The 27,614-nt window shown below is 42.7% G+C and overlaps 1 protein-coding gene across 1 annotated transcript in view; it reads right to left on the bottom strand.

Annotated features, from left to right (window-relative positions):
* The window catches only part of ap2b1 (adaptor related protein complex 2 subunit beta 1), a 266,519-nt gene that overhangs the window by 29,978 nt on the left and 208,927 nt on the right, over window positions 1-27,614 (bottom strand). The window contains exons 33-34 of the mRNA XM_068009879.1: window positions 18,754-18,804; window positions 16,927-17,081 (exon numbers count right to left, since the gene is read on the bottom strand). Coding sequence (XP_067865980.1) covers window positions 16,927-17,081; window positions 18,754-18,804 — 206 coding nt within the window. The remainder of the gene's footprint in view (window positions 1-16,926; window positions 17,082-18,753; window positions 18,805-27,614) is intronic.

Genomic DNA, 27,614 nt, shown 5'->3' with positions numbered 1-27,614 from the left:
CTCAAAACTCTGGAAGCCGCTCTTTGACCAAGGTTTTAGTCATCTGTTGCACTATCTCCTTATGCAGTTCAGTGTCAAATTTGGTTCGATAATGCTCTCATGAAGTGCCTTGGGACATTTTACTACATTTAAGGGGCTATGTTGATGCTAGTAGTAGTAGTGAACAGGCGTTAATATCATTTCTCTAGGGTTTCTGTCAACTCACTGATAATCAGTAGAATCTTTGTGGAAATTGTACCCTGTCTTCATCTCAGCCCTTACACTGTGTAAAAGGCTTTCTTCCTGCATATCCATTTAAAAATTAGAATTGGTATACTCTGCCACCAAATTAAAACTGTTGCTAATCTTTACTTTAAATCAACTCATATAACAGGCTAAAAAATAAAATTACATAGCACTATAGTTCAATTGCATATGTATTGAGCTAAGTGATGTATGACTGATGTGAATTTTATCTCCCAAATTAAGTGCATTTTATACAAAACACAGCAACTCGAAGAACTCGTCAGAATGGAGAATATTTAACAAGTCTAGTTTTGCACAGTGCAGCCTAATTAAATTCTAACTCCACGACATGCCTTATTCTTAAAATACAGAACATTCATAAAGCCTGGCTCTGCACTCTGATCAGCCCCATTAAGTATTCACTATCACTTGCAAAATTATATAATTAAAGGTTGGTATTTTTGCCTCAGCCTATCAGGTTCAAATAGACAGCTATTAAATGTCTTTCAGAGACGCAAAGCGGTAATTAAAATGCATTGCGAAGTCTGTTCCCTTAAACACAGTCGCAGTTGATATTTAACTGCAAGTAAACCTGATTTGTTAAAACATTAATCCATTCAGGACGTGGCTGAGAGAATCCAAAATTCTGTCTGGAGAACGACTATAAATTCCAGGGATCCCTCATTTGCGCATATAAGCTTTTGTACAAACTACAGATGGTTAGGGTGAAGGCTGATGTGGCCTGTCATATTTTGCACAAACATGAAGAGGAAGAACTCTACTGTGCCTGCATTACCCGGCTAACATACTTGGCCTAGATTTTGTTGAAGTGTGGCATCTTGCATGCCCTGCTTGTTGCACCCTACAGCTCGAAAAATATTTTCCCTGTAAGCTGCTGGATGTGCAATCTGATAGCGACGTGGTGAGGGCAAAGGGGCATCTGGAACTTTGGTAAATGATGGGACCAACAGTTTATCTCAATGAGACTTAAGGATTGAGAAAGAAACAGAGGTACTATGGCGGAGAAGGGTGAATTGGAGTCAAATCAGGTACAGAAAAGAAATAGAGGAAAAGAAAGATTGGATTGAGAAACTGATAAAAAGAGGCAGAAAGGAAAAATAATTGTAAAAAATGTTTCTAACTCTGTAAAGAATTTACTACATGCAGTAATGAGACTCAACAATTTAAATAGTTCCTTTTCTGGGCTGGAAAGGTAATAAATATCAGCTCTTATTTCTTTGGAGTTTAATGTTCAAATTCAGTAAGTTCTTAAAAATAAGGGGAGGTTGAGGATGAGCTGCCGTTTTCATGACGGAACAGGGCACATCATTCAGCCACTTGTGAAGATTTGCAAGTCACCAGTTATCTCTTCCTCGTCACAAGTTGCTGGATGATTTACACATTAGTAACAGGGAGTGCCATTAAACTCGCTGTTAGTCTGGCAGCAATTCTGGGCCATTAAATAGTATAATATTTTCTGGAGAGAGGCTGGAGTTAAATTTGATCTCAAATTCATGTCAACTTTTAATGGTCTAATAATTTGCGTCTACATAGGTGAAATATATTCCCACTGAGTATAGAAAATACAGGGCTGATCTATCTAATTGAGGTGTTTATGATGATCAAAAGGATTTAAGAGGAAAGACAGAATGAAACTGTTTTTTCTGGTTGGGGAATCCAGAATAAGGGGTCATAACCTGAAAATTGGAGCTAGACCATTCAGCAGGTGCATAAATTACATAAGATATACAACACAGAAATAGGTCATTCAGCAGAGTAGTACATGTCGGTGCTTATGTTCCACTCGAGCCTCCTATCCTTCTTCATCTAACTCCATCAGCATAACTCTCTATGCCTTTCTCCCTCATACATACCTATCTAGCTTCCCGATAAACACATCCATACTGTTGGCCTCAACTGCTCCCTGTGGCAGTGAGTTCCATGTTCTCACCACTCTCTGCGTAAAGATGCTTCTTCTGAATTACCTATTTGATTTCTTGGTGACTATCTTATATAGGTGGTCTCCAGTTTTGCTATTTCCCACAAGTAGAAATATTCTCTGTGTTTAAAATTATGAAATGTTTTGATAGAGTAAAGACCTCTATTAGGTTCACCTTCAGCCTTCTCTTTTTAAAAGAGAAAAGAGACCTAGCCAGTTCATCCTTTCCTGATAGGTCGCAGATACCCCACAGTTCCGGTATAATTGTTGTAAATCTTTTTTGCACCCTCTCCAGTGACCCTATATCCTTTTCATAATATGACGAGCAGAATTTCACAGTATTCCAAATAAGGTCAAACTAAGGTTCGATACAAGTTCAGCATTACTTCTCTACTTTTCAATTCTATCCCTCTAGAAATAAAGATAAAAAGCAAACCAAGCCCTCGGGCTTAAGAGCCTTATTAACCTGCCTCACTACGTTTAGTGACTTGTGTATTTGTACTCCCAGAACCCTTTGCTCCTCTACCCCATTTAGATTCTTATTTTCCAGGTAATATGCAACCTCCTTATCTTAAAACATAATATTTATCTCAGATAAAATTAATTTGCTAACAATATGCCAGGAAGCATTCCTTCATGCAAAGGGTAGGGGAAATCTGGATTTCTCTCCCTCAAAAAGCTGTGGTTGCTGGGGGTCAATTGAAAATTTCAAAACTGAAATTTATATTTTTTTTGAGCAAGGATATTAAGGGATATGGAATCAAGGCAGATAAATTGAGTTAAGCTACAGATCAGCTAAGATCTAATTGAAGCGTGGAACGAGCGTGATGGGCTGAATGGCCTAGTCCTGTTTCTATGTTCCTTTTTAAATACTACGGCTATCATTTAAATCAAATGGAGGAAACCACTTTAGGTCTCTATCTGGACATATGGTAATGTAATGCAATGATCTGTGATGAGGATGATTTGTTTTGGATTTTCTCATTAAATTTTGACACAAAGTTGAAACCCTGGGAAGCCCAAGGCGAGTCCTTAAACTGAAGTCAGTGCCAGACAGGCCTCCCTACATGACCTTGGAACACAGTCTCATTCTTCACAAACTACCACTAGGTAACACAAATACATAATCATCGTTAACAAGTATAAATTCAGCACACAATTAATACCCCAAGCCACCAACACCAGCAAAGAACAAAGTTGCCTAAGTACCATTTTTATCCTCAATTCTTTGCCAATTTTTTCCTCCTTCCCTTTTCTGAATGAACTAACCCCTTGTTGGAGGCACTGGTTACCCTCCAGAGCCTTAATTAAGAGTGAGTGCCTGCAAGCTATTCAACAATAGGGGACATCATTGTTAAATCTGACCCAATCCATCCCCAACTTCCATGAAAAATTCATTAGTGATTGCTGGATAGCGATCAGAAGCAGGAATCCTGGCCATTTCCCCCCCAAATGTTGCCATTTAGAGTACCCCAATCAAGATTTGTCTGTTCACTTCCACACTGGGGAGTGGACTGGGACCTTCCTTGTTTGTATTGCTTAGATAATCAGTACCATCTGAGGCATAGGAGAAACCAACAACTCCTAAAATAGAGAAAAGCTTTATATATACTCCACCAGGTGAGGGATACTAGTGCAGGGGAACTGAATTCTTCCCATTTCAATTACTTGTTGCCAGCATCAACACAACCTGATGCACTGTAAAGTTCCCTCTTCTCTAAACTATCAATGCATCTCAGAAGCCCAACATTTTTTTCCATTTCCCAGTCTGAGCTCCTTGGAGTGATATTGCCAATTAGTAACGAATTAGGGATAGTTTAGTGCTGTAGGCCATGCCCACTAGGAATTGGACTTTGCCAGTCAACAGATGGAGAAGATTGTTATCTCATCAGTCTGGATTGAACTGAACCAAGGTTGAAGACTGGTTTCTATTCCTGTTGCGTTCTCTCCTCTGTTCTTTTTTTTTTCAAAATACAGTACAATGAGACAGCAATAAACTGCCATGAATTGGATGTTGGTTAATATTTTATAACAGGTCACCAGTTACAGAGAAACATATATGCATTTGAGAGGGAGAAAATACAGTGGGACACCAATCACATTTGTGCAGTGACATTCAGCACACTGTCAAGACAGATGTTGCAAATGGATATTGCATATAAGCAGCTAATTGTTTAAAAATTACAAAAAAGCCAATGTAAAGTTTCCAAAATTACATAGGTTTTTGGAAATAAACTCAAAATGGCCACTTTAGATTGCTGTGGATTTATGCCTCCACTGCTCCTGCTATACTTTAGATAACCAACAAAATTCACTCTACATAACATTAAATAAATGAGAACTTCCCTTCAACTGGGCTATCAGTATTTCCTGCAGAAAAGGTTCATGGCTGCGGAGAGAAACACTTTCCCACTAACTGATAAAGAGCCTATCTATAAATCTGAAGTTTTTTTTCCACTTATGAAGTTTGGCTTCCTAGTGTAGAAACTGATTTGTAGAAATGCCTCTGTTTCATGGAGATGAAAGTCTGAGGTTTTTTTCCATGGTGCTCTGCTGGTTATTATTTCAGAAGATTTACAGCACTGACATGAGTGGCAGATATGTAGAAGGCTAGCTCCTGCCCTCGTCTTTTTTTTTTCATTACATGTAGGTGAACACTTACCTGACAGTCATCTGTTTCCTTTTTAATCCGTCAGGTAGGTAAGATGCTCCTCTGTATTCACGAGGCAGTCTATTCAATGCAGGCTGCAACCAATTCCTACTCATTCCTAAGCTTCTCCCCCCTCCACCCCGCCACCACCCACGCGGCCCCTCGAGGCATCTTACTCTTCGTATTTTGAACAGAAGAACTCATTAGAAATGTTTTCCGGCAAAAGTCATCTTTAGTTAAGTTGTGCAACATCATGCATAATACATCTACCAAGGACTGCTCATTACAGTTTGAAACTCACTTTAAATGCTGTGATTTTTCTGCGGTCATTAAATTGATATAAAAAACCCTCACTTTTGAGAGAACTGGATACTTCAATGCCAACTGACCCAACATTTTGATAAATAATGTACAGCCTTTTTTGAGCTGACACTCAATTTTCACTCAGGTGCCATTCAACCCTCGACTCATATTAACCAGTGAAACTCCATACACAACTGGACTCTTTTTTATATTCTATTCTTGGTTGGAGTCAAATCTTTTAATGTAGAATTAACTTTGTAGTTAAAAATTTATTACATCCCCTCAAGCGATGGTGCAGCGTCACTTTAGTTACTGAGCTGCATCAATAAGGTTATTACACTAAAAAAGCCCTCCAATATTACACTATTGCCATTAATTTGGCAATCTCACAATAATTAATGGAAAAAGTTTTTTTAAAATTCTTTTCATGGGATGTGGGTGTCGCTCAGCTGCCTTCTTGAACTTCTACAGTCCATGTGGGCTAAATATACGCACAGTGCTATTGGGGAGTTCCAGGATTTTGACCCAGCGACAGTGAAGAAACGGTGATATAGTTCCAAGCAGGATGGTGTGTGACTTGGAGGGGAACTTGTTTGGAAGGTGCTGCCTAAGTAGCTTTGGCGTGTTGCTGCAGTGCATCTTGTAGATGGTACACACTGCGGCCACTGTGTGTTAGTGGTGGAGGGAATGAATGTTTGTAGATGGGGTGCCAATAAAGTGGGTTGTTTTTTCCTGGATGGTGTCGAGCTTCTTGAGTGTTGTTGGAGCTGCACCCATCCAGGCAAGTGGAGAGGATTCCATCACACTCCTGACTTGTGCCTTCTAGATGGTGGACAGGCTTTGGGGAGTCAGGAGACGAGTTACTCGCCGCAGGATTCCTAGCCTCTGGCCTGCTCCTGTAGCCATGGTATTTATATGGATACTCCAGTTCAGTTTCTGGTCAATGGTACCCCCCAGGATGTTGATAACGGGATTCAGCGATCGTAATGGTGTTGAATGTCAAGGGGAGATGGTTAGATTCTTTCTTGTTGGAGATAGTCATTGCCTGGCACTTGTGTGGCATGAATGTTACTTGCCACTTATCAGCCCAAGCCTGGATAATGTCCAGGGCTTGTTGCATTTTTACATGGACTGCTTCAGTATCTGAGTCGTCGCGAATGGTGCTGAACATTGGGCAATCATCAGCAAACGTCCCCACTTCTGACCTAATGATTGAAGGATGCTCATTGACGAAGCAGCTGAAGATGGTTGGGCCTAGGACACTACCCTGAGGAACTCCTGCAGTGATGTCCTGGAGCTGAGATGACTGACCTCCAACAATCACAACCATCTTCCTTTGTGCATGGTACAATTCCAACCAACGGAGAGTTTTCCCTGATTCCCATTGACTCCAGTTTTGATAGGGTTCCTTGATGCCATACTTGGTCAAATGCTGCCTTGATGTCAAGGGCAGTCACTCTCATCTCGAGTTCAACTTTTATCCATGTTTGAACCAAGGCTGTAATGAGGTCAGGAGCTGAGTGGCCCTGGCGGAACCTAAACTGGGTATCATTGAGCAGGTTATTGCCAAGCAAGTGCCGCTTGATAGCACTGTCAATGGCACCTTCCATCACTTTACTAATGATTGAGAGTAGACTGATGGGTCGGTAATTGGCCGGATTGGATTTGTCTTGCTTGTGTATAGGGCATACCTGGGCAATTTTCTACATTGCTGGGTAGATGCCAGTGTTGTAGCTGTACTGGAACAGCTTGGCTAGGGGCATGGCAAGTTCTGGAGCACAGGTCTTCAGTACTATTGTAGGAATGTTGTCAGGGCCCGTAGCCTTTGCAGTATCAGTGCCTTCATTCGTTTCTTGATATCAGGTGAAGTGAATTGAATTGGCTGAAGACTGGCATCTGTGATGCTGGGGACTTCAGGAGGAGGCACTTCTGGCTGTAGATTGTTGCAAATGCTTCAGCCATATCTTTTGCATTGATGTGCTGGGCTGCCCCATCATTGACGATGGGAATATTTGTGGAGCCACCTCCTCCTGTTAGTTGTTTAATTGTCCACCGCAATTCACGACTGGATGTGGCAAGACTGCAGAGCTTAGATCTGATCCGTTGGTTGTGGGATCGCTTAGTTCTATCACATGCTGCTTACGCTGTTTGGCATGCAATTAGTCCTGGGTTGTAGCTTTACCAGGTTGATACCTCATTTTGACGTACGGCTGGTGCTGTTCCTGGCATGCCCTCCTGCACTCCTCATTGAAGTCAAACTAGTTTTCCTGGGGTTCAGATTTAGACTCATTCTTGGCGATGAGGGAACTCTACATTGCATTTAACTCCAATTTCATTGAATGAGATGCAAGCGTCTTTCACTGATGACCAAGGCAAATAGTGCACCTTATAGAATCGATTTTCTAAGAGTAAAATTTGACTCGATTGGTTCTGAGACAGCACATGCTTAGCATGCACATAAAAATGCTGTCACGACATTGCAAATAGGCATTGTTACACGTGCCTCCTCCTCATCCCACATCATATAATTCTCCAAGACCAGTGCTATTGTCTAAGTTCATTCTGATCCAAGTTAAAGTTAAACTGGAACTTTACTATTCTCTTCACCTTGAAAGCCATACTGGGAGCGTGATGTTTGAATCATGCAGATAGTATGAACAATGAAGACAACCTTACTAGACAGTTCTTCTTCATTTAAGAATCACACATATGAAAGGAGCACACATGTAAGTGTAGTACAATTTAAGGCGATGAGTGGGATAGGCCCCTGCAGAGAAGCTGTAGCACCAGCTGTCAAGATGGACCATGCATACAGCAGTCAAATCTACTTAGTGAGGAGTATGAGGATCATTTCTTGTGACAGCTTTGCAAATACGATCAGTTGAAAGATGATTCAGAGTTGAGCAGGTTAAACCAAAACCTGGTAAACAGACTTTTACCAGGCATCCTCCCTGTAAGATAGTAGCGCTGCAGAATGCAACCAACCATCACCATATAGCTAGTTGTTTGTCCAGTTAGCCTCTAGAATCAAGATAATCGAGACCTCCATAGTTGCTTCATATGATGCCCTGAGTAATTTGGAGCATCTCGACAATTTATATTGGGGAAATGACTGTACACTTTTGATTCAGGTGGGGAACAGAAAACAATCTCAACCGAAATGAGTCAGGGTAGCAACTTCTTGTTGCAACTGGATGATCCTAGGGACCTAACTGGTCACATCAAATTAGATATGATTGGTCTTCCAATAGGGCCTTGCAATTAATTAGTTTGAAATTACAAACATACAAATTAGGAGCTGCAGTAGGCCACTCGGCTCCGAGCTTGCTCCTCCATTCAATAAGATCATGGCCGATCTGATCGTAACCTCGACTCCACATTCCCGCCTGCCCCGATTACCTTTCACTCCCTTCCTTTTAAGAATCTATCTACCTCTGCCTTAAAAATATTCAAAGACTCTGCTTCCACTGAGAGTTCCAAAAACTCACGACTCAGAGAAAAAATGTCTTCTCGTCTGTCTTAAATGGGCGACCCCTTATTTTTAAATCATAATGCCCTAGTTCTAGATTCTCCCACAAGGGGAACCATCCTTTCCACATCCACCCTGTCAAGACCCCTCAGGATCTTATATATTTCAATCAAGTCACCCCTTACTCTTCTGAACTCCAGCGGATACAAGCCGAGCCAGTCCAATCTTTCCTCGTAAGACAATCTGCCCATTCCAGGCATTGGTTGAAACTTAATGTAAACACTGCAGTTTTCCATGCAAGAAACTCAAGTCCACACAATCCAAGAGGATTGAACAGTTGGTACATTGAGTAGTGAAGAAGTTAAAGTCCCAACTGGGAAGCAATGAAGGCTTAAACTGGGCATGATTTCCAGATGGGTTGTATAAAAGAGGACACTGAGTACACTGTTAATAAATCAAATGTAAATAGGTCATAACATGAGCTTCATTTATAAAAAAAAAGCTGAACAAATGCATATGAAATAACACTGTGGATCACCATAACAACAACTTATACTGATATAGTGCCTTTAACGTAATAAAAATGCCACAAGGTGCTTTACAGGAGCATTATAAAACAAAGTATGAAACTGAGACATAAAAGGAGACATTAGGTCAGATGACCAAAAGTCAAAAAGAGGTAGGTTTAAAGGAATGTCTTAAAGGAAGAAAGCAAGGTGGAGCGGTGGAGAGGTGTCGGGGAGGGTATTCCAGAGCTTGGGGCCTAGGCAACTGGAGGCTTGGCCACCAATGGTGGAGCAATTAAATCCAGGGATGCACAAGAGGTCAGAATTAGATGAGCACAGACATCTCAGAGGGTCGTGGGGCTGAAGGAGATTACAGAAATAGGGAGGGGTGAGGCCATTAGGCATTTGAAAACAAGAACGAGAATTTTAAAATCAAGACTTTGCTTGACCGGGAGCTGATGTAGCTCAGTGAGCACAGGGATGATAAGGTGAATGGGATTTGGCGTGAGTTAAGACACAGGCAGCAGAGTTTTGGATGACCTCAAGTTTACGGAGAGTAGAATGTGAGAGACCAGCCAAGAGTGCACTGGAATAGTCAAGCCGAGAGGTAACAAAGGCACGATTGACGGTTTCAACAGATGAACTGAGACAAGGGCAAAGTCAGGCGAGTAACGGAGGTAGAAAATGGCAATCTTAGTGGTGTCCTGAAGATGAGGTCAGAAGCTCATCATAGAACAAAACATTTTTCCACTCTGCGTCATTGTGTTCTAAGATGTCATCCATCAGGAGCTGATTTAGGGGTCCTAAGTTGGGAAAACCTGTTTTCACAATTGCTGTCCTTCAATACCAGACCCTCATTTCTCATTTGCGAGGTTCCTGAATTCAATAATTTTCTCCCTTTCCCAATGAGAAGAACTCGCTCACCCAAATAACTCTGGTGAATCTCACTATACCTCTTCCAAGGCCAAGATATTTTCCCCCCGAGGTTTTGGTGCCCAAAAATGAATGCAAACAAGTCCCCAGATAATCTTTCATAGGTGAGGGCGAATCATGACGTGGCACAGTCTGCAATGCTATTGGATGTTGGGCAAGATCCATGTCTACATTTGCTGGTGGGAAGTCAGATGCTATTGTACAGGGAACCAGTATATAAACAGAAATCCTCTCTGATGAGCAGTATGGAATACTAGGTTTTGCACGTTGCGGTCTAGAATTTCCATAATTAATTCTGGTCCTGAACTCTATGAAGTATCTATCAGCTTGACAAGGGACTCAGATGAGTCACGCCGGCAGGCACTGATAATGTGAAGGCGCTGCATTTTGAGATGACTGCAACTACAGACAGGCACCTTGTAAAAAGCCTCGAGTGCTGAGGAGAAGTAAAACTACATGCATACCATACCTTGGTCTGCATAACTTTTCTCTCTGAAGCAGGAACTTCTGACAATGATGCCATGTAGCAATATGGAAATAGGAATTTTTTGATCTATGAAGTCCCTGGGCACACCATTCCATAGTTGGACATATTGTTACCCAATGTGAACCATTCCTAAATGAGGAATCTGTTCAAAACACAGAGGTTCAGTAATGTGCCACAGATTCTGAAATATCTGGCGCACGCCCCTGCTCAGAGTGAACCCTTTTGCTTATTAGATAACAGTGTACCTAAAGGAGGGTGACTGAAATTAATAATCTCTGAATTTTCCATCATCATGATAAAGTCCATAAATATGCCAGATTACCCTTCACAACATCAAGATCGTGCTCAAAGTTAAGAGAATAGTGTTCTGGGGCTACAAAGCAAAGCTGTGTTCAATTTGGTTATTAATTGGCAATTTCAGGCACATCATAGGATAGGGTGAGAAATGGAAAAATGTTTAACTAGTATAGTGATAAAAAGAAAAGAAATACTTGCATAAATGCAGCACCTTTCATGATCTCAGGACACCCCAAGGCACTTTACAGCCAATTAAATACCCAAAGTGTCATAATGCAGGGCAACGTGGCAATGCGCACATAAGGCCCCACAAAACAGCAATGTGACAATCAGATAATCTATTTTAATAATGTTGAATGATGGATAAATATTGACCAGGACATCAGGAAAACCTTCCATGCGCTTCTTCAAGATAGTGGCATGGGATTTTTTTTATATCCATTTTTTATAAATGACCTGGAAGAGGGTGTAGAAGGGTGGGTTAGTAAATTTGCAGATGACACTAAGGTCGGTGGAGTTGTGGATAGTGCCGAAGGATGTTGTAGGGTACAGAGGGACATAGATAGGCTGCAGAGCTGGGCTGAGAGATGGCAAATGGAGTTTAATGTGGAAAAGTGCGAGGTGATTCACTTTGGAAGGAGTAACAGGAATGCAGAGTACTGGGCTAATGGGAAGATTCTTGGTAGTGTAGATGAACAGAGAGATCTTGGTGTCCAGGTACATAAATCCCTGAAGGTTTCTACCCAGGTTAATAGGGCTGTTAAGAAGGCATATGGTGTGTTAGCTTTTATTAGTAGGGGGATCGAGTTTCGCAGCCACGAGGTCATGCTGCAGCTGTACAAAACTCTGGTGAGACCGCACCTGGAGTATTGCGTGCAGTTCTGGTCACCGCATTATAGGAAGGATGTGGAAGCTTTGGAAAGGGTGCAGAGGAGATTTACTAGGATGTTGCCTGGTATGGAGGGAAGGTCTTACGAGGAAAGGCTGAGGGACTTGAGGTTGTTTTCGTTGGAGAGAAGGAGGAGGAGGAGAGGTGACTTAGTAGAGACATATAAGATAATCAGAGGGTTAGATAGGGTGGATAGTGAGAGTCGTTTTCCTCGGATGGTGATGGCAAACACGAGGGGACATAGCTTTAAGTTGAGGGGTGATAGATATAGGACAGATGTGAGAGGTAGTTTCTTTACTCAGAGAGTAGTAGGGGCGTGGAACGCCCTGCCTGCAGCAGTAGTAGACTCGCCAACTTTAAGGGCATTTAAGTGGTCATTGGATAGACATATGGATGAAAATGGAATAGTGTAGGTCAGATGGTTTCACAGGTCGGCGCAACAGTTTGGGGCGGCACAGTGGCGCAGTGGTTAGCACCGCAGCCTCACAGCTCCAGGGACCCGGGTTCGATTCTGGGTACTGCCTGTGCGGAGTTTGCAAGTTCTCCCTGTGTCTGCGTGGGTTTCCTCCGGGTGCTCCGGTTTCCTCCCACACGCCAAAGACTTGCAGGTTGATAGGTTAATTGGCCATTACAAATTGCCCCTAGTATAGGTAGGTGGTAGGGAAATATATAGGAACAGGTGGGGATGTGGTAGGAATATGGGATTAGTGTAGGATTAGTATAAATGGGTGGTTGATGGTCGGCACAGACTCGGTGGGCCGAAGGGCCTGTTTCAGTGCTGTATCTCTAAAAACTAAAACTAAAACAACATCGAGGGCCGAAGGGCCTGTATTGCGCTGTAATATTCTAATTCTAATTCTAAGAGAGGGAGGATTTAGTTTAATGTTTCATCCAAAAGATGGCACCTCTAACAGTGCAGGACTCCCTCGGTACTGCACTAGAGCGTCAATTTAGATTATGTGCTCAAGTCTCTGCAGTAGGTCTACAATCTACAACTTCTGACTCAGAGGCGAGTGTATTACTAAGTCACACCTGACACCACAGTGATGCTTTTCTGAGATTCTTTCAGAGATGTCTAAACCATCCAGTAGAAATCTGGAACACTAAATATTGCCGAAGCTAGACCAATTGAAAAATTCAAAACTGAAATAGGTTTTTATTAGGCAAGGGTATTAAGGGACATAGAGTTGAAGTAGAGATAAGCCATTATTCTAATTGAATATCCTTTCCAGAAGGAAATCTGCCATTCTTAGCCAGTCTGGCCTATGTATGACTCAAGAGTCAACCATATTACTGAGAGTCTAAAGTGCTCTCTAAAATGGCCTAGCAAGTCACTCAGTTATATTCAAGAAGGTAGTTCACCGCCACCTTCTCAAGGGCATTTAGGAAGGGGCAGTGAACGCTGGCTTTGCTACCGACACCCAAATCCTGTGAATGAAATTGAATGGCGATTTAGGCTCAAGGGAATAAATGGCCTATGCTGTTCCTATCAGTGTCATTGTTGAACATTTCCAAGTAGAATGAGCTTTACTTTGCATCTAACCATGCTGTATTGAACTCGAGTACAAGGCACAGAAACAGAAAGTGTTCCATTCCCCAGTAAAAATGTTACAGAACTTGTATACTCGCTGTTGGGCAGGGCCCAGAACCCAATCATCATTGTCATCCACTGGGCAGTGACATTTTGGGTATAACACACTGCCTGATGCACTACAGCACTGACTCTGGTACAGCTTGTTTTAAGTTCCACACTGTCTTGCAGATACAGCCAAAACCTTAAAAGGGGAAGCATAAATATTCAGAAAGCGGTCAGTGGTTTGTGTCCACTTACACTTTATTCTTTAACTGCTCACTAATGCAGCCCCTCAATGATATTTATCTAGAAATCACAAATAAAAATTTACAGCATTGGAAGGAGGCCATTCGGTCCACTGTGTCCCCAGAGGTCAACATGTCGCTAAATCCCACTTTCGAGCTCTTGGTCCCTCGCCTGGTAGTTTACTGCACTTAAGTGCATATCCAAGTACTTTTAAATGTTATAAGGGTTTCTGCCTCTACCACCCTTTTAGGCAGTGAGTTCCAGATCCCCACTACCCTGTGTGTGAAAATATTTCCCCTCAAATCACCTCTAAACCTCCTCTCTCTTATCCTAAATCTATGCCCCCTCATTTTGGACCCGTCACCAAGGGCAATAAGGCCTTCCTATCCACTCTATCTAGACCCCTCCTAATTTTATACACATCCATTAGGTCTCTCCTCAGCTTTCTCTGTTCCAAAACAAACAACCCTAGCCCATACAATCTTTTCTCATAACTAAAATTCTCCAGTCCAGGCAACATCTGCATAAATCTCTTCTGTACTCTCTGGTGCAATCACATCTTTCCTATAGAGCGGTGACCAGAACTGTATGCAGTACTCTAGCTGTGGCTTAACTAGTGTTTTATACTGTTCCAGCATAACCTCTCTGCTCTTTTAATCTGTGCCTCAGTTGATAAAGGCAAGTATCCCATATGCCTTCTTGACCACCTTATCTACCTGTTCAACCACCTTCAAGGATCCGTGGACATGTACTCCAAGATCCCTCTGTTCCTCTTCACTTCTCAGCATCCTACCATTTATTGTGCATTCCCTTGCCTTTCTGGCCTTCCTTAAATGTATTACTTCACACCTCTCCAGACTGAAATACATTTGTCACTGCTCTGCCCACCTGATTAGTCCATTGATATCTTCCTGCAGTCTACAGTCTTATTCTTCATTATCAACTACACGGACAATTTTTGTATCATCTGCAAACTTCTTAATCATTCCCCCTATATGCAAGCCCAAATCATTGATATATACCACAAAAACAAGGGACCTAGTACTGAGCCCTGCAGAACTCGACTAGAGGTAGCCTTCCAGTCACAAAAATACCTATTGACTATTCCCCTTTGCTTCCTACCTCGGAGCCAATTTTGGATCCAACTTGCCACTTTTACTTTTGTGACCAGTCTGCCATATGGGACCTTATCAAAAGCCTTGCTAAAATCCATGTAGCCCACATCAAATGCACTACTCTCCTCGACCTTCCTTGTTAACCTCCTCAAAAAATTCAATCAAGTTAGTCAGACATGGCCGTCCTTAACAAATCCATGCAGACTGTCTTTAAATAATCTGTCTTTCTAAAGGAAGATTTATCCTGTTCCCTCAAACTTTTTTCCAATAATTTTCCCACCACTGAGGTTAGGCTTACTCAGTCTATCCCTTTCTCCCTTTTTAAACAATGGTACAACGTTAACTGTCCTCTAGTCCTCTGGCACCACACCAGCAGCCAGAGGGGATTGGAAAATGATGGTCAGAGACGCCACTATTTCTTCTCTTGCTTCTCTTAACAACCAAGGATACATTTCATCCAGGCCTGGGGATTTATCCACTTCAAAGATGTTAAACTCCTTAATACTTCCTCTTTATGTCAATTTCATCTACTATTTCACACTCCTCCTCCCTGATTGCAATATCTGCATCGTCCCTCTCTTTTGTGAAAACAGTTACCAAAATATTCATTCAGAACCATGCCTTTGTACTCCAGATACTGGTTACCCTTATGATCCCCAAAAGACACTATTCTTTCTTTAATTATCCTCATGCTCTTAATGTATTTATTTAAAAAAAACTTTGGGTTTTCCTTTATTTTACTTGCCAATATTTTTTCATGCCCTCTCTATACTTTCCTAGTTTCCTTTTTAGTTTCACCCCCAGACTTTTTATACTCTAGGTTTTCTGCAGTATTGAGCCCTCGGTATCTGTCATAAGGTTCTCTTTTTTTTCTTTATCCTCTCCTTTAAATCCTTTGACATCCAGGAGCTCTGGATTTGCTAATCCTCTCCTTTTTAAGAGAACATACTTGCTCTGAACCTTCACTAGCTCTTCCTTGAATGCCTCCCACTAACTTGACACTAATTTAGCTGTTTCCAGTCCACTTTAGCTAAATCATATCTCCGTTTCATAAAATTAGCTTTTCCCCAATTGAGAACTTTTATCCCTAGTCGATCTTTGTCCTTTTCCATATCTACCCCAAATCTAGCTGAATTATGATCACTTCCACCAAAGTGCTACCCAAACGATACCGCTTCCACTTGCCCAGCTTCATTCCCTAAAACTAAGTCCAGAACTGGCTCTTCTCTTATTGGGCTTGCTATGTACTGGCTAAAAAAAGTTCTTTCGAATGCATTTTAAGAATTCTGCTCCATCTGCGCCTTTCACACTAATTCTATCCCAATTAATATTAGGGAAATTGAAATCCCTCACTATTACTATCCTATTATTTTTGTACTTCTTAGAGATTTGCCTACATATTTGCTCGTCTATCTCTTTGATTGTTTGGGGGTCTATAGTACAATCTCAGTAGTGATTGCCCCCTTTCCGTTCTTCAGTTCAATCTATTTGGCCTCATCTGAAAATGAAAAACCAAAAGCACTTTACTGCTGATCTCCACAGCACACTGCAATAATAGTCCAATGAATTAATTAGAAAATGAACAAGTTATGCACCTATTCAGTGCGGAGGAAAAAGAAAAGCTGATCCATGGGTATTTTTGTAATGCAAGTAAATGCACATGGTCATGTTCTTTATTACTGTGACATTGGCTATGTTTATGTGTAACACCTAATTTGCAGCAGCCCTGAAGGTGGTTTTGGGGACTTTTCAGGAAACTAGCAATGCGCAAGAAAATCCATTATGGGCTAACTTCCTTCGCCATTGAGACAAATAATTAGGCAAAGCTAAGTGAGTAAGATACATCTTCCTGAACTCATGTTCCACACCGCTTAATTTTCTCCCTTCCTCTTGTGCTTGGGTACAGTTCCATAAATGCCTGGCCACTTTCTAAAACCTTGCATGCCTGGCCACTTTCTAAAACCTTGCATTCCTGGCCAGTTTTCATGTTCTGATCTACAGTCAGAGTGTCAGCAGACTATTCAATCCTGGGAGCCATTGCACCCAAGCTGAGTCCCTGCCTCACTTCAACATCATACATACATAATTTCCAGCAAGGAGTTACTGGAGTGTGATGAAGGGTATGAATCCTAGCTAATTTTTCTCTCTAGCCCTGAGATACTGAAGCTAATTTGTGGAGTCCCTAATGCCACCCTAAGTACTCTGGGTTTTACTCAATTGCCCAGAAATCGGAACACTACTTTAGGTACACTGTTACTTAACAAAAATGTCTTGACTGCGATGCACACTCTTACCGTGTAGTTGGGGTTTCCAGGTTGAATACGCAGTTCTGCAAGCATCCAGATCCCGTTGGTCAGCTTCAAGGATTGGTACAACATATCCTGCCCCTCCACATTCCTCTTTGCAATGGTAAACACGTTGCTATTCTGCAATTTATTGGATACCATGTCTGAAAAGAAAAATGATATAGCACTGGTGAGCAAAGCAGTAATTTCACTGGTTAATTTTTCTTTTCTTGAATTGATAGCTATTTCTTGACTGCTCACTGACTGTTCTTTGGACTTTTCCTTGGTGAATTTTTATAGCTTCTTTCGATTGGTGCATTCCCTACCTGTTAAGCTGTGATTTGCTACTGTTTTATAGGAAACACAAGCCAATCAGGTGCAAGTGAGGTGCAGAGATTTGATGCACAAGTCTAACATCCGAACTGTGGAAAAACATGAACTAGATATCATATGTTTGCTGTAATATTGATGGATAACGTGAAGTTTAGAACAACTGATGTTTTGCTGCTAACTTGACTATTGCTCAGGTACTCCCTGTGGAGCAGTGGTATAAACAGACATTTGATGTAATTGGAGAGCATTATAGTTCTTGAGGTGAATTAAAAGGCAGGGGTAATGGACTATAAATTTTAGAGGCAATGATTGTCTTTCTCTTTATTTTTAAAAGTTTGTTTTGTATCTTTAATGTGTGGTACTTTGAAAGTGAATTACAGAGTGTAGCAGGTACAAGACTCAAAATAGTGAATCTACATCCTAATAAGGCACCTTTAAATTGAACCTGCATGCTAAAGCAAATCAAAAAACAAAAATTCCACACTTAAAGAAGATTTATTGCACACATGCGGCCTGCTCCTAGACATATCCCAGTTTTTGCATCATGCACTACAAGGTTCGGCAGAAGCTTGAGCTGACTCTATTCCTCGTCTCTCCCTGGAGGATATAGCAGAGTTCTGCTCTATCCTGGTCTATCAGCTGAGACTAGAAAGATAGTCTGAGAGATCCATTACTGTGAACATTTATCCTAACAGCTTAAAACATAATGTATTTGCATATTAAGCACAATGCCAATGGTCTGAATACTTAATTCTCATTCCCGTTCAAAATCCTGAGATCTGTAACATCTACGATGGAAATGTGGTTGCTGTATAATACGATTGTGCCCAAATTTTTTTTTTTTAAAGTAACATTTTGCCCGCAACAATAAGTGATAAATGGTTGCAGTGTTCCTGTACTTAAATTGTGATGTGAACTGGGTAGCAAGACTACATTTCTAAGCAAAACCATGATTATTAACAGTTATATCAACATCACAGGTTATGGCAGATAGTGCTTCTATATAGCCATCCCAAATGTGTTTAAATTCTCCTTTATAACTTTCAACTCCATTATACTTTAATACAGACCTCTCCTGCTTGGTTTTCATCTTTCTTGCATCCTTACCCACTCCAGTTCTCCTGCAATTGACTGTAAGCAGGCTGCAGATACATTAAACAATGTTTTGAGCTACTTCTACTTGTCTTGCCTAATTGCAGATTTAAGCACTTTGTTTCACAGTATGTGTTCCCATTTTAACCAAGCCACTTACAGCTCTACTGCCATTTCAGACATTTTACAGAATTATGTGCATAAATCTATATAAAGCATATTGCATACACAAAACAGAAGTGTGACAAAAATAGAATTTCTGTCCCACGAGACATGTGATCTGTGTATATTTTTTTGAAGTTATGGCAATCACAAGATAAATGACAAGCATTTTATTGGAAAAAATCTCAGATGTTTGGGCACTTTGCCTGACTCATAGCAACAATACGATCTCTTTTACTGGGGTTTTACTTGCATCCCACCCATGACCTCGACTCGTTATCTCTCCTGGTTCTTCAAGATCTACATGGAACATTCAACATGGTCAATCACACTCATAATATCCACCTTTTGCGGGATGGCCATTGTTTGGTTCCATCCTTATCTGTTAACACAGCTATGGCACCTCAGGCAATGATTTCCCCTCTCAGGGGTCCATTCTTGGCCCCCTCATCTACATAATACCTCCCCTAGTGGTATCATTCACAGCCACAGGGTCAACCTTCATATGTACATACAACTTTATCACTCCACCACTTTCCTTAACCCCATAACCGCCTTGTGTGTCAGACTGCCTGCCCAACATAAAATTGTGCAAGAGCCAGTCTGCTTCCAGAACATTGGGAGGACCAAAACCATCACACAGAAGCCACAATTTTTGATTCCTTCCACCAAAAACTCAGCTCTTTTGGTATCCACTCCATCCCTTTCCCCGGACACTCAGTTCAGGAATCCCAGCATTCTGTTCAATGTAGAGCTTAGTTTAGTTTAGTTTAGAGATACAGCACTGAAACAGGCCCTTCAGCCCACCAAGTCTGTGCCGACCATCAACCACCCATTTATACTAATCCTACACTAATTCCATATTCCTACCACATCCCCACCTGTCCCTATATTTCCCGACCACCTACCTACACTAGGGGCAATTGCTAATAGCCAATTTACCTATCAACCTGCAAGTCTTTGGCATGTGGGAGGAAACCGGAGCACCCGGAGGAAACCCACACAGACACAGGGAGAACCCAGAATTGAACCCGGGTCGCTGGAGCTGTGAGGCTGCGGTACTAACCACTGCGACGCCCGACTGCGCCACTGTGCCGCCCTGAGCTTCAAAAACCATATCCTGTCCGTCAGCAAAAACATTTACTTCTACATTCACATCATCTGTTGCTGCCCCATCTCACCCTGCCACTGCCAAAGATTCATCCATACCTTCATCTCCAGACTCTCTCCTATGCCTTCCTTGCCAGCCTTCTACTCTCTACCTTGAATAAATTCTAACTCCTCCAAAATTTTGGCACCTGTATCTTATCCACCCCTCACTTGCTTCTAGTGGCAGAACATTCAAATGATTGAGCACAACCCTTTAGAACTTTCCCTAAAGCCTTCCACCCACCCCTCCCTTTTCTACCCCTTTAACAAGTCACTAGCCCATACCCTCCACTTCAGACTTAACGCCTGTAGCTTTTTCCTCTTTGAAGCGCCTTGGGACATTTTTTCTACAATAGAAGTGCTTTATAAAGGTTAAGTTGTTTCTGTTGTTATATACTTGCATGTGGTCTCCTATGAGGCATTTTTTAAAGAGTTCTAGCTCATCGAATCATAGAACCATAGAAAAGTTACAGCACAGAAAGAGGCCATTCAGCCAATCGTGTTTGCGTTGGCTGAAAAAGCTAGCTGCCCATTCTAATCCCATCTTCTAGCATCTGGTCCGTAGTTTTGTAGGTTACAGCACTTCAGGTGCAGATCCAGATACTTTTTAAATGAGTTGAGGGTTTCTGCCTCCACCATCAATCTGGGCAGTGAATTCCAGACACCCCCCACCCTCTGGATGAAAAAGTTTTCCTCATGTCCCCTCTAATCCTTCTACCAATCACCTTAAATCATGTCTCAAAATTCTCTGGCACTTGGATTAACCTGGTTACTGTCCCCTGCACTGCCTCTCAGACCAGAATTATAAAGTACTCGAGATGTAGCCTGACAGTTAATGAGGGTTTGAATACAACTGAGCTGGTAATACAACTGAGCATTCCGTTTCCCCTTATTGTCACTTTGTACTGTTCAGTCACAGTGAATGACAAGTGAGCCAACAACCCAGATCTCTTTCAAGTTCTCTCTTGCAATAATTAAATTGCATGGTTCCAACTGTGAGAGTGAAGCTAGTTACCAGAATTAGGCAGAAAGATAAGTTTAGTTTAGAGATACAGCACTGAAACAGGCCCTTCGGCCCACCGAGTCTGTGCCGACCATCAACCACCCATTTATACTAATCCTACACTAATTCCATATTCCTACCACATCCCCACCTGTCCCTATATTTCCCTACCACCTACCTATACTAGGGGCAATTTATAATGGCCAATTTACCTACCAACCAAGCAAGTCTTTGGCATGTGGGAGGAAACCGGAGCACCCGGAGGAAACCCACGCAGACACAGGGAGAACTTGCAAACTCCACACAGGCAGTACCCAGAACTGAACCCGGGTCGCTGGAGCTGTGAGGCTGCGGTGCTAACCACTGCGCCGCCACCTTCTCTGGGACTTGGTGGCACAGCAGCATTCCACCTCAGCTAATTGGTTTGAATCAAGCCCAGACTGATGTAATAAAGGCCCCCTTCTGCTGGCTGGAAGGGTTCTATATGAAACAGGTCTCGGTACTTTCTGCCCAATTACTAACAGCCTTGGGCCCACAGCACAAACAGCCAACAATTCAGCACTTAATTGGCACCTTCACTCAAGAGAAGGCATAGGAATGGCTGCTGTAAAATGGATAAATTCACACTGGTGTCCCTGTGGGAAGGTTAGTGAAAGTAGGGAGAGCTTCACTTGATACTTGTCCCACCCTATAGCTCGAGGCTTGTTCCAGCAGTCCTGATTCAGGTGAACACTGCAAAATTATTCTTTAATAAAACAACATCACAAAGTTCCTGCAAATATCACAACCCTTGAAGTGAATTCAAATATAGGCACCCCTGATGGATCAGTGTGTAGGTACACCCACTAAGCGTAGTACTAAACCATATGTATATTAGGAAACTCAGGTTGGATCCTTGATCTGTGCTGTATTTGCTGCTGTCAGCTGGATTGGAGTGCAACTGGCTTCAGGGCTCTTGGAGTAGCAGGGGGGAAACTGCCAGGTTTCTCGTTGCTATCCAATGACTTCCTGCTGGAAAATATTTGGGCAAAGATTAGGCTCAGTGGTAATGCCCTCCATGACTGAATAGCTGCTGACACTCAGACAGCCACTTGGGATGAGGTACCAGAGGGTTGACCCACCCCACAAAAACTGCACCAGAAGCGAGAAACAAATATTTTCAGTCAGAACTTGCAATAATTTTAAAGACAATCACACAAAGAATTGTCCATTACATAACACCACCATCTGCAAGTTCCCCTCCAAGGCATACACCATCCTATCTTGGAATTATATTGCCATTCCTTCACTGTCGCTGGGTCAAAATCCTGGAACACCCTTCCTAACAGCACTGTTGGTACACCTACCCCACACGGATTGCAGCAGTTCAAGAAGGCAGCTCACGTCCACCTTCTCAAGGGCAACAAATGCTGGCCTAGCCAGTAACGCCCACATCCCATGAACGAATAAAAGAAAAATTACAAAGAAAGCAAGAGTAGGGAGTGATTGTAAGGTAACTCAGTGAGTATGTGATATTCATAAGCCACTTAAAGCCATCAGAGCCCCTCAATTAAGTTACAACGGGAATCTATTCTCATACTGTAATTTTCTTTTGACAAAGAATAGCAATTCATAACTGAAATAACATATTTAGAAAGTCTTTTGATGTTGCCTTCTCTTGATCTCTTATCCTGCTTTCTATGAAATGAGCAGGCATCTTAGAAGAGAAAAGCCAAAGCAATGACACTAGAACAGTCTTTGATGCCTTCGAATTTCAAGCATATTAAAAAGGCACCCACAGAGATGAAGACAGCCTGTTCACAATGAAGCAGATGTCTGGAGATAAAGTTAGCAAGTGCAGGGACTATCACAAACATGGTGGAAAACATGAAGCTAATTCGCTGCATACTTGAATTAAAGAAAAGTTTCCACTATATTCAGCATCCTTTTCATTGCTGAAAATACTGCAAGATACATATGAGCCACACACATCATCTATGTGACAGATTGGTGGGGAAATGCGGAGTGTGCTGTTCTATTGAGCCACACAGACCAAAAGGCTCCAGACTTGACTCCCAACCTGTACTGCGCAAGTTGAACTCAGCTGGGACAGTGATTGGAGCATTGAAATCAGCCTCAAATCCTCTCTCTGGTCTACGGGTGAGAGAGCGCCAGGATTCCGACTTCTGCCTCCCTGGCACTACTGTCAAAGCATATGCAACTCTCAGCCTGGAGGCTCCGCATATAGCCTTAAGATCTTTCAGTGCTATGTGTACTTGCAGACTGTCATGCAATGATAGCAGGCAGGTGCAGTATGGAAGGGTACAAGTTGCAAACCAGCAGAGCAGAGAACTTGGGCAGCTGGCGAAGAATGGTGCTGCCACATGAGGGGAAGGTGTGGGTGCTGACGAGAAGGTAGTAGGGACAGGCCTGAGTTAGCTGGTGCAGCCACAGTTGGCTTCATTTTAAATGGACAGGAATGGTTTTTTTTATTCATTCATGGGATGTGGGCGTCGCTGGCCAGGCCAGCATTTATTGCCCATCCCTAATTGCCCTTGAGAAGGTGGTGGTGAGCTGCACATGGGATTTTAAATATACAGGTATGGGAAAGATGAGTCAGTGTTCCAATTTCCTAACTGCTATCTAGTGGACTTTGTTGGAAACATGACACATGGTATGGAGCCAAGACAACATTGGGCCTAGCTGCAGTACCCTTTATGGTCAGACAGCTCGCCAGCACTGACTTTCTAAACTCACAAGAATGGACATTTGGACAAGGTATTGGAGGCTAGTGAGCACCCACAGCCTCTTCAAGAAGCAGAATCTTGAGCAGAGAAAACAAACAGCTGTAACACAGCTGCATTGTTCAATTTTAAAGTTAACTGACAGCAGTTTTAGTGAAGAAATACATTTGAATAAGAACACCTCAGGGAAGTATAATTTATGTAAAGTCACTCATGAAGCAGCACTATGGCTCCCCTCCTCTGTCAGCAAGTTGTTTACAACTCTCAATGATCAGAGAAATGTTGTAGCCGTTCACTTAAATTTCTCTCACTCATGCCACCATGCAGTGCCACAAAAAGGCGAGTAGTGTGATTGCTATGGTACTGCCAATCCTGCTGCCACCATCAGCCTTTAGCTGAGAAGGGCAGGCAGCTCCAACTGTGACTAAGCTCTGCAGCAAATCGTTTTTCCCCAGAGGTTACCTGGGTCCCTCAGGCTTAACCAGACTGACTGTTCAATTTTACTTGCTTTTCTGTTGCTATGGCTACTGCAAATTGTTTAACAGTAACCACATTTGCGGTCCTGAATATTGCAAGAAAAGCTATCATACAAGTAATTTTTCATCCACTCACTGGCTTGATATAAAATCTGTGGAAAAAATCCTAATCTGTCACTGGAAACCAAGACATATTATTAGACATGAACTTTCATTATCATGGTGCTAGCGCATTGCAATTGGCTCGAAGGAAACTAATCAGGAACTAGTTACAGATCGACCAAAACCACCCAGAGGTACATTTTAAGCAGAAATAAACATTTTCAAAATCCATTTTTTTTTTTAAATAAAGGTAACCACCAAACTGTTGAATATTTGGAATCCATTTTGTATTTTTGAATTACATTCCCTGTACATCATGACAATCCAAACTGCTGCCCCTCTCCCCCTGCTCTGGCTGGCTGAATATGGTGTCAAATGTTCACTTAGAACTGCTCTTCCTCGATATGAACTTGCATGTGTTAGAGTGCTTTAAATGTACTACCTGAAGTTTGTACCTTGTATGGTTTGTAGGATTTCGGTCAGTCTATCATATTCCGAACGGTTTCTATCTACCGTAACAGCAACTTGCATTTATACAGTGCATTTAATGTATGAAAACCAAGGCACTTCATAGAAATGCAACCAAACAAAAATGTGACAATGAGCCATATAACAACAACCTACATTTATACCTTGCCTTGAACATAATAAAACGTCCCGAGCTTCACAGGGGCATTATAAAACAAAATATGCGACCAAGCCACATAAGGAGATAATCGGCCAGGTGACCAAAAACTTGGCCAAAGCAGTAGATTTTAAGGAGAGTCTTTACCTTAACTCCTCGAAGGAGAGAGAGGTAGAGTATTCCAGAGCTTAGGACTTTGGGGAAAAACAAGGGGGTTGGAGGGACAGGGAAAAGAAATGAAAGACTTGCATTTACATAGTCCCTTTCACGACGACATGACACCCAAAACACTTTACAGCCGATGAAGTACTTTTGAAGTGCTGTCAATGTTGTAATGTGGGAGACATGGCAGCTAATTTGCATACAGCATGTTCCCTCAAAAAGCAATGTGATAATGACTGAATAATTTTTTTTGTGATGTTGATTGAGGAATAAATATTGGCCAGGACACTGAATAACTCCCCTGCTCCTCTTCAAAATAGTGCCATGGAATCTTTTACATCCACCTGAGGGGGAAAATAGGGCCTCGGTTTAATATTTCATCCGAAAGACAGAACATTGCCGAACTCCTCAGTACTTCACTGGGGTGTCAGCCTTGATTTTTGTGAAGTCCTGGAGCAGGGCTTGAACGCAATATCTTCATGACTCCGAAGCAAGAGTACCACCAACTGAACCACGACTGGAGGGAAGGGCCAGGCAGGAGGGAGAAGGTGGGGATAGAGGAGAGGGAGATAAAGAGGTTAAGTAATCTGACTGACAGCATGCTTGTGGAATGCAGCTGGCCTATATTTGTCTTCTGCTGGATTTATCTTCCATTGAGAGATTTCAAATTGGCATGTGATCCATTAATAGGTTAACGCCATCACTATTACACAATGGGTCCTTTAACAACTTGCCACTATTAGCAGCAACAGAACAAAGTGACAGGCAATAGATTACATAGAGTATGCATCAAGTTTTTCAAAGCTCTTAGGCTGCAGAAATAGACAGCATCCAGATAGATCCACCGATACTTTCTATCAGCACGCAATTCGAAAACACAACCACAGTGTGACTTCTGAAATTCTTTGCTTCCAAAGATTTCCTTCAAATCTGTGGTTTTATTTTCATATTCCTCTTTTTCGCACACGTCTTCATTCCCCTCCTCCATTTCCTTTGCAGTGTCTGACATCCCTTGCTGTCTCCCATTAGCACTCTCATAAATTAACCTCTCCTTTCCCTGTTTTCTTAAGTGCATTACTACTAACCAATTAATGAAGGTACCCCACCAGCATTCAGATCACTAGAGGACAATCGTGGGAGCTGATGAAATGTTTTATTACCTGCATCCCCTTCCTCCACCCCCGCACCATCTTCCCCTCGCACCCCCTTCCCTACCCCCCTGCAGCCCCCTTCCCAGCTCCCCCTCGCACCCCCTTCCCTCCACACCTCTCCCCCCACCGGCATCCACCTATCCCTGAGCAGGGCCCCTAACAACCCCACTGCCTTGTGGGAATCTCGGGAGAGACCAAGGCCAAGGGAGTAAACCCTAACAGAAAATCCGGAACAGAACCCCGAAGGCATGTTTCCGGCAGTTCCTGCAGCCACACCGGTGCCAAATGTCATGCTCTGCACTCCTTTGGACCCCAGGAAGGCCGAGAGAGGGGTTTTGACGCTTGAGCAAATCACAACCTCCATACATCCGCCCAGGCATGCGCCATGGAGAGGTCACTCCATAGTGGCCTCACAGCGACCAAAACAACATGGAAGGCAGCAGTTACGGGTTATAGGTCCAGCTCAATTGGCGTAGAGATTGGGCGCCACAGGTTGCCTTTGTCGGTGGGAGGGGTCATCGCATCTCACTGGACAGCTACCGCCTGTCTCAAACCAGGCAGCCCCCGGTCAAAAAGGTTCTGTCCCGCCACAGTCCACCTGCTTCAATGGGTGCTTGGAGCTCAGGGTCATTGCCCGAAAAGTGGACTGCAACACTGCACCAAACAGCACGACAAAAAAAGGAAAGAAGGTACCAGTCCTTCGTTTTGCAAGCTGGAACGTCAGAACTATGTTCCCTGGCCTGTCGGATGACCTTACACAAATCAACGATTCTCGGAAGACCGACATCATTAACAACGAGCTCAGTATACTCAATGTGAACATTGCAGCACTTCAGGAGACATGCCTCCCTGTGAGCAGATCTCTAAGAGAGCAAGACTACACCTTCTTCTGGCAGGGTAGGGATCCTGAAGAACCAAGACAGCATGGAGTGGGCTTCGCCATCAGAAACTCTTTGCTCAGCATGACAGAGCCACCCTCAAATGGCTTGGAACACATACTCTCCATCCGACTGCTACCCGCCTCTGGTCCAGGACACCTACTCAGCATCTATGCTCCAACATTCTGCTCCCCACCTGAAGCTCAAGACCGGTTCTACTCCATAATATCATTAATAGCATCCCCAATACCGAACAACTGTTCCTGCTGGGGGACTTTAATGCCAGGGTTGGGGCCGACCGTGACTCATGGCCCTCCTGCCTTGGGTGCTATGGCATTGGAAGGATAAATGAGAATGGACAGAGACTGCTTGAGTTGTGTACCTATCATAACCTCTGCATCACCAACTCATTCTTTCACACTAAACCCTGTCACCAGGTTTCTTGGAGGCACCCAAGATCACGTCGTTGGCACCAGCTGGACCTCACCGTCACAAGGCGAGCCTCTTTAAACAGCGTTCAAATCACAAGCAGCTTCCACAGTGCGGACTGCGACTCCGACCACTCCCTGGTGTGCAGCAAGGTTAGACTCAAACCAAAGAAGCTGCATCACTCCAAGCAGAAGGGCCACCCGCGCATCAACAAAAACAGAATTTCTTATCCATAGCTGTTCTATAACTTTCTAAATTGACTTGAAAAAACCCTTCAAAACACTCCTACAGGGGATGCAGAGACCAAGTGGGCCCACATCAGAGACGCTATCTATGACTCAGCAATGATCACCTACGGCAAACGTGTGAAGCAGAATGCAGACTGGTTTCAATCTCACTTTGAAGAGCTGGA

This window comes from Heterodontus francisci, chromosome 30 (genome assembly GCF_036365525.1).
Source record: "Heterodontus francisci isolate sHetFra1 chromosome 30, sHetFra1.hap1, whole genome shotgun sequence".
Classification (NCBI taxonomy): domain Eukaryota; kingdom Metazoa; phylum Chordata; class Chondrichthyes; order Heterodontiformes; family Heterodontidae; genus Heterodontus; species Heterodontus francisci.
Note: the sequence above shows the minus strand (reverse complement) of the source record. Positions and strands in the feature narration are given on the sequence as shown.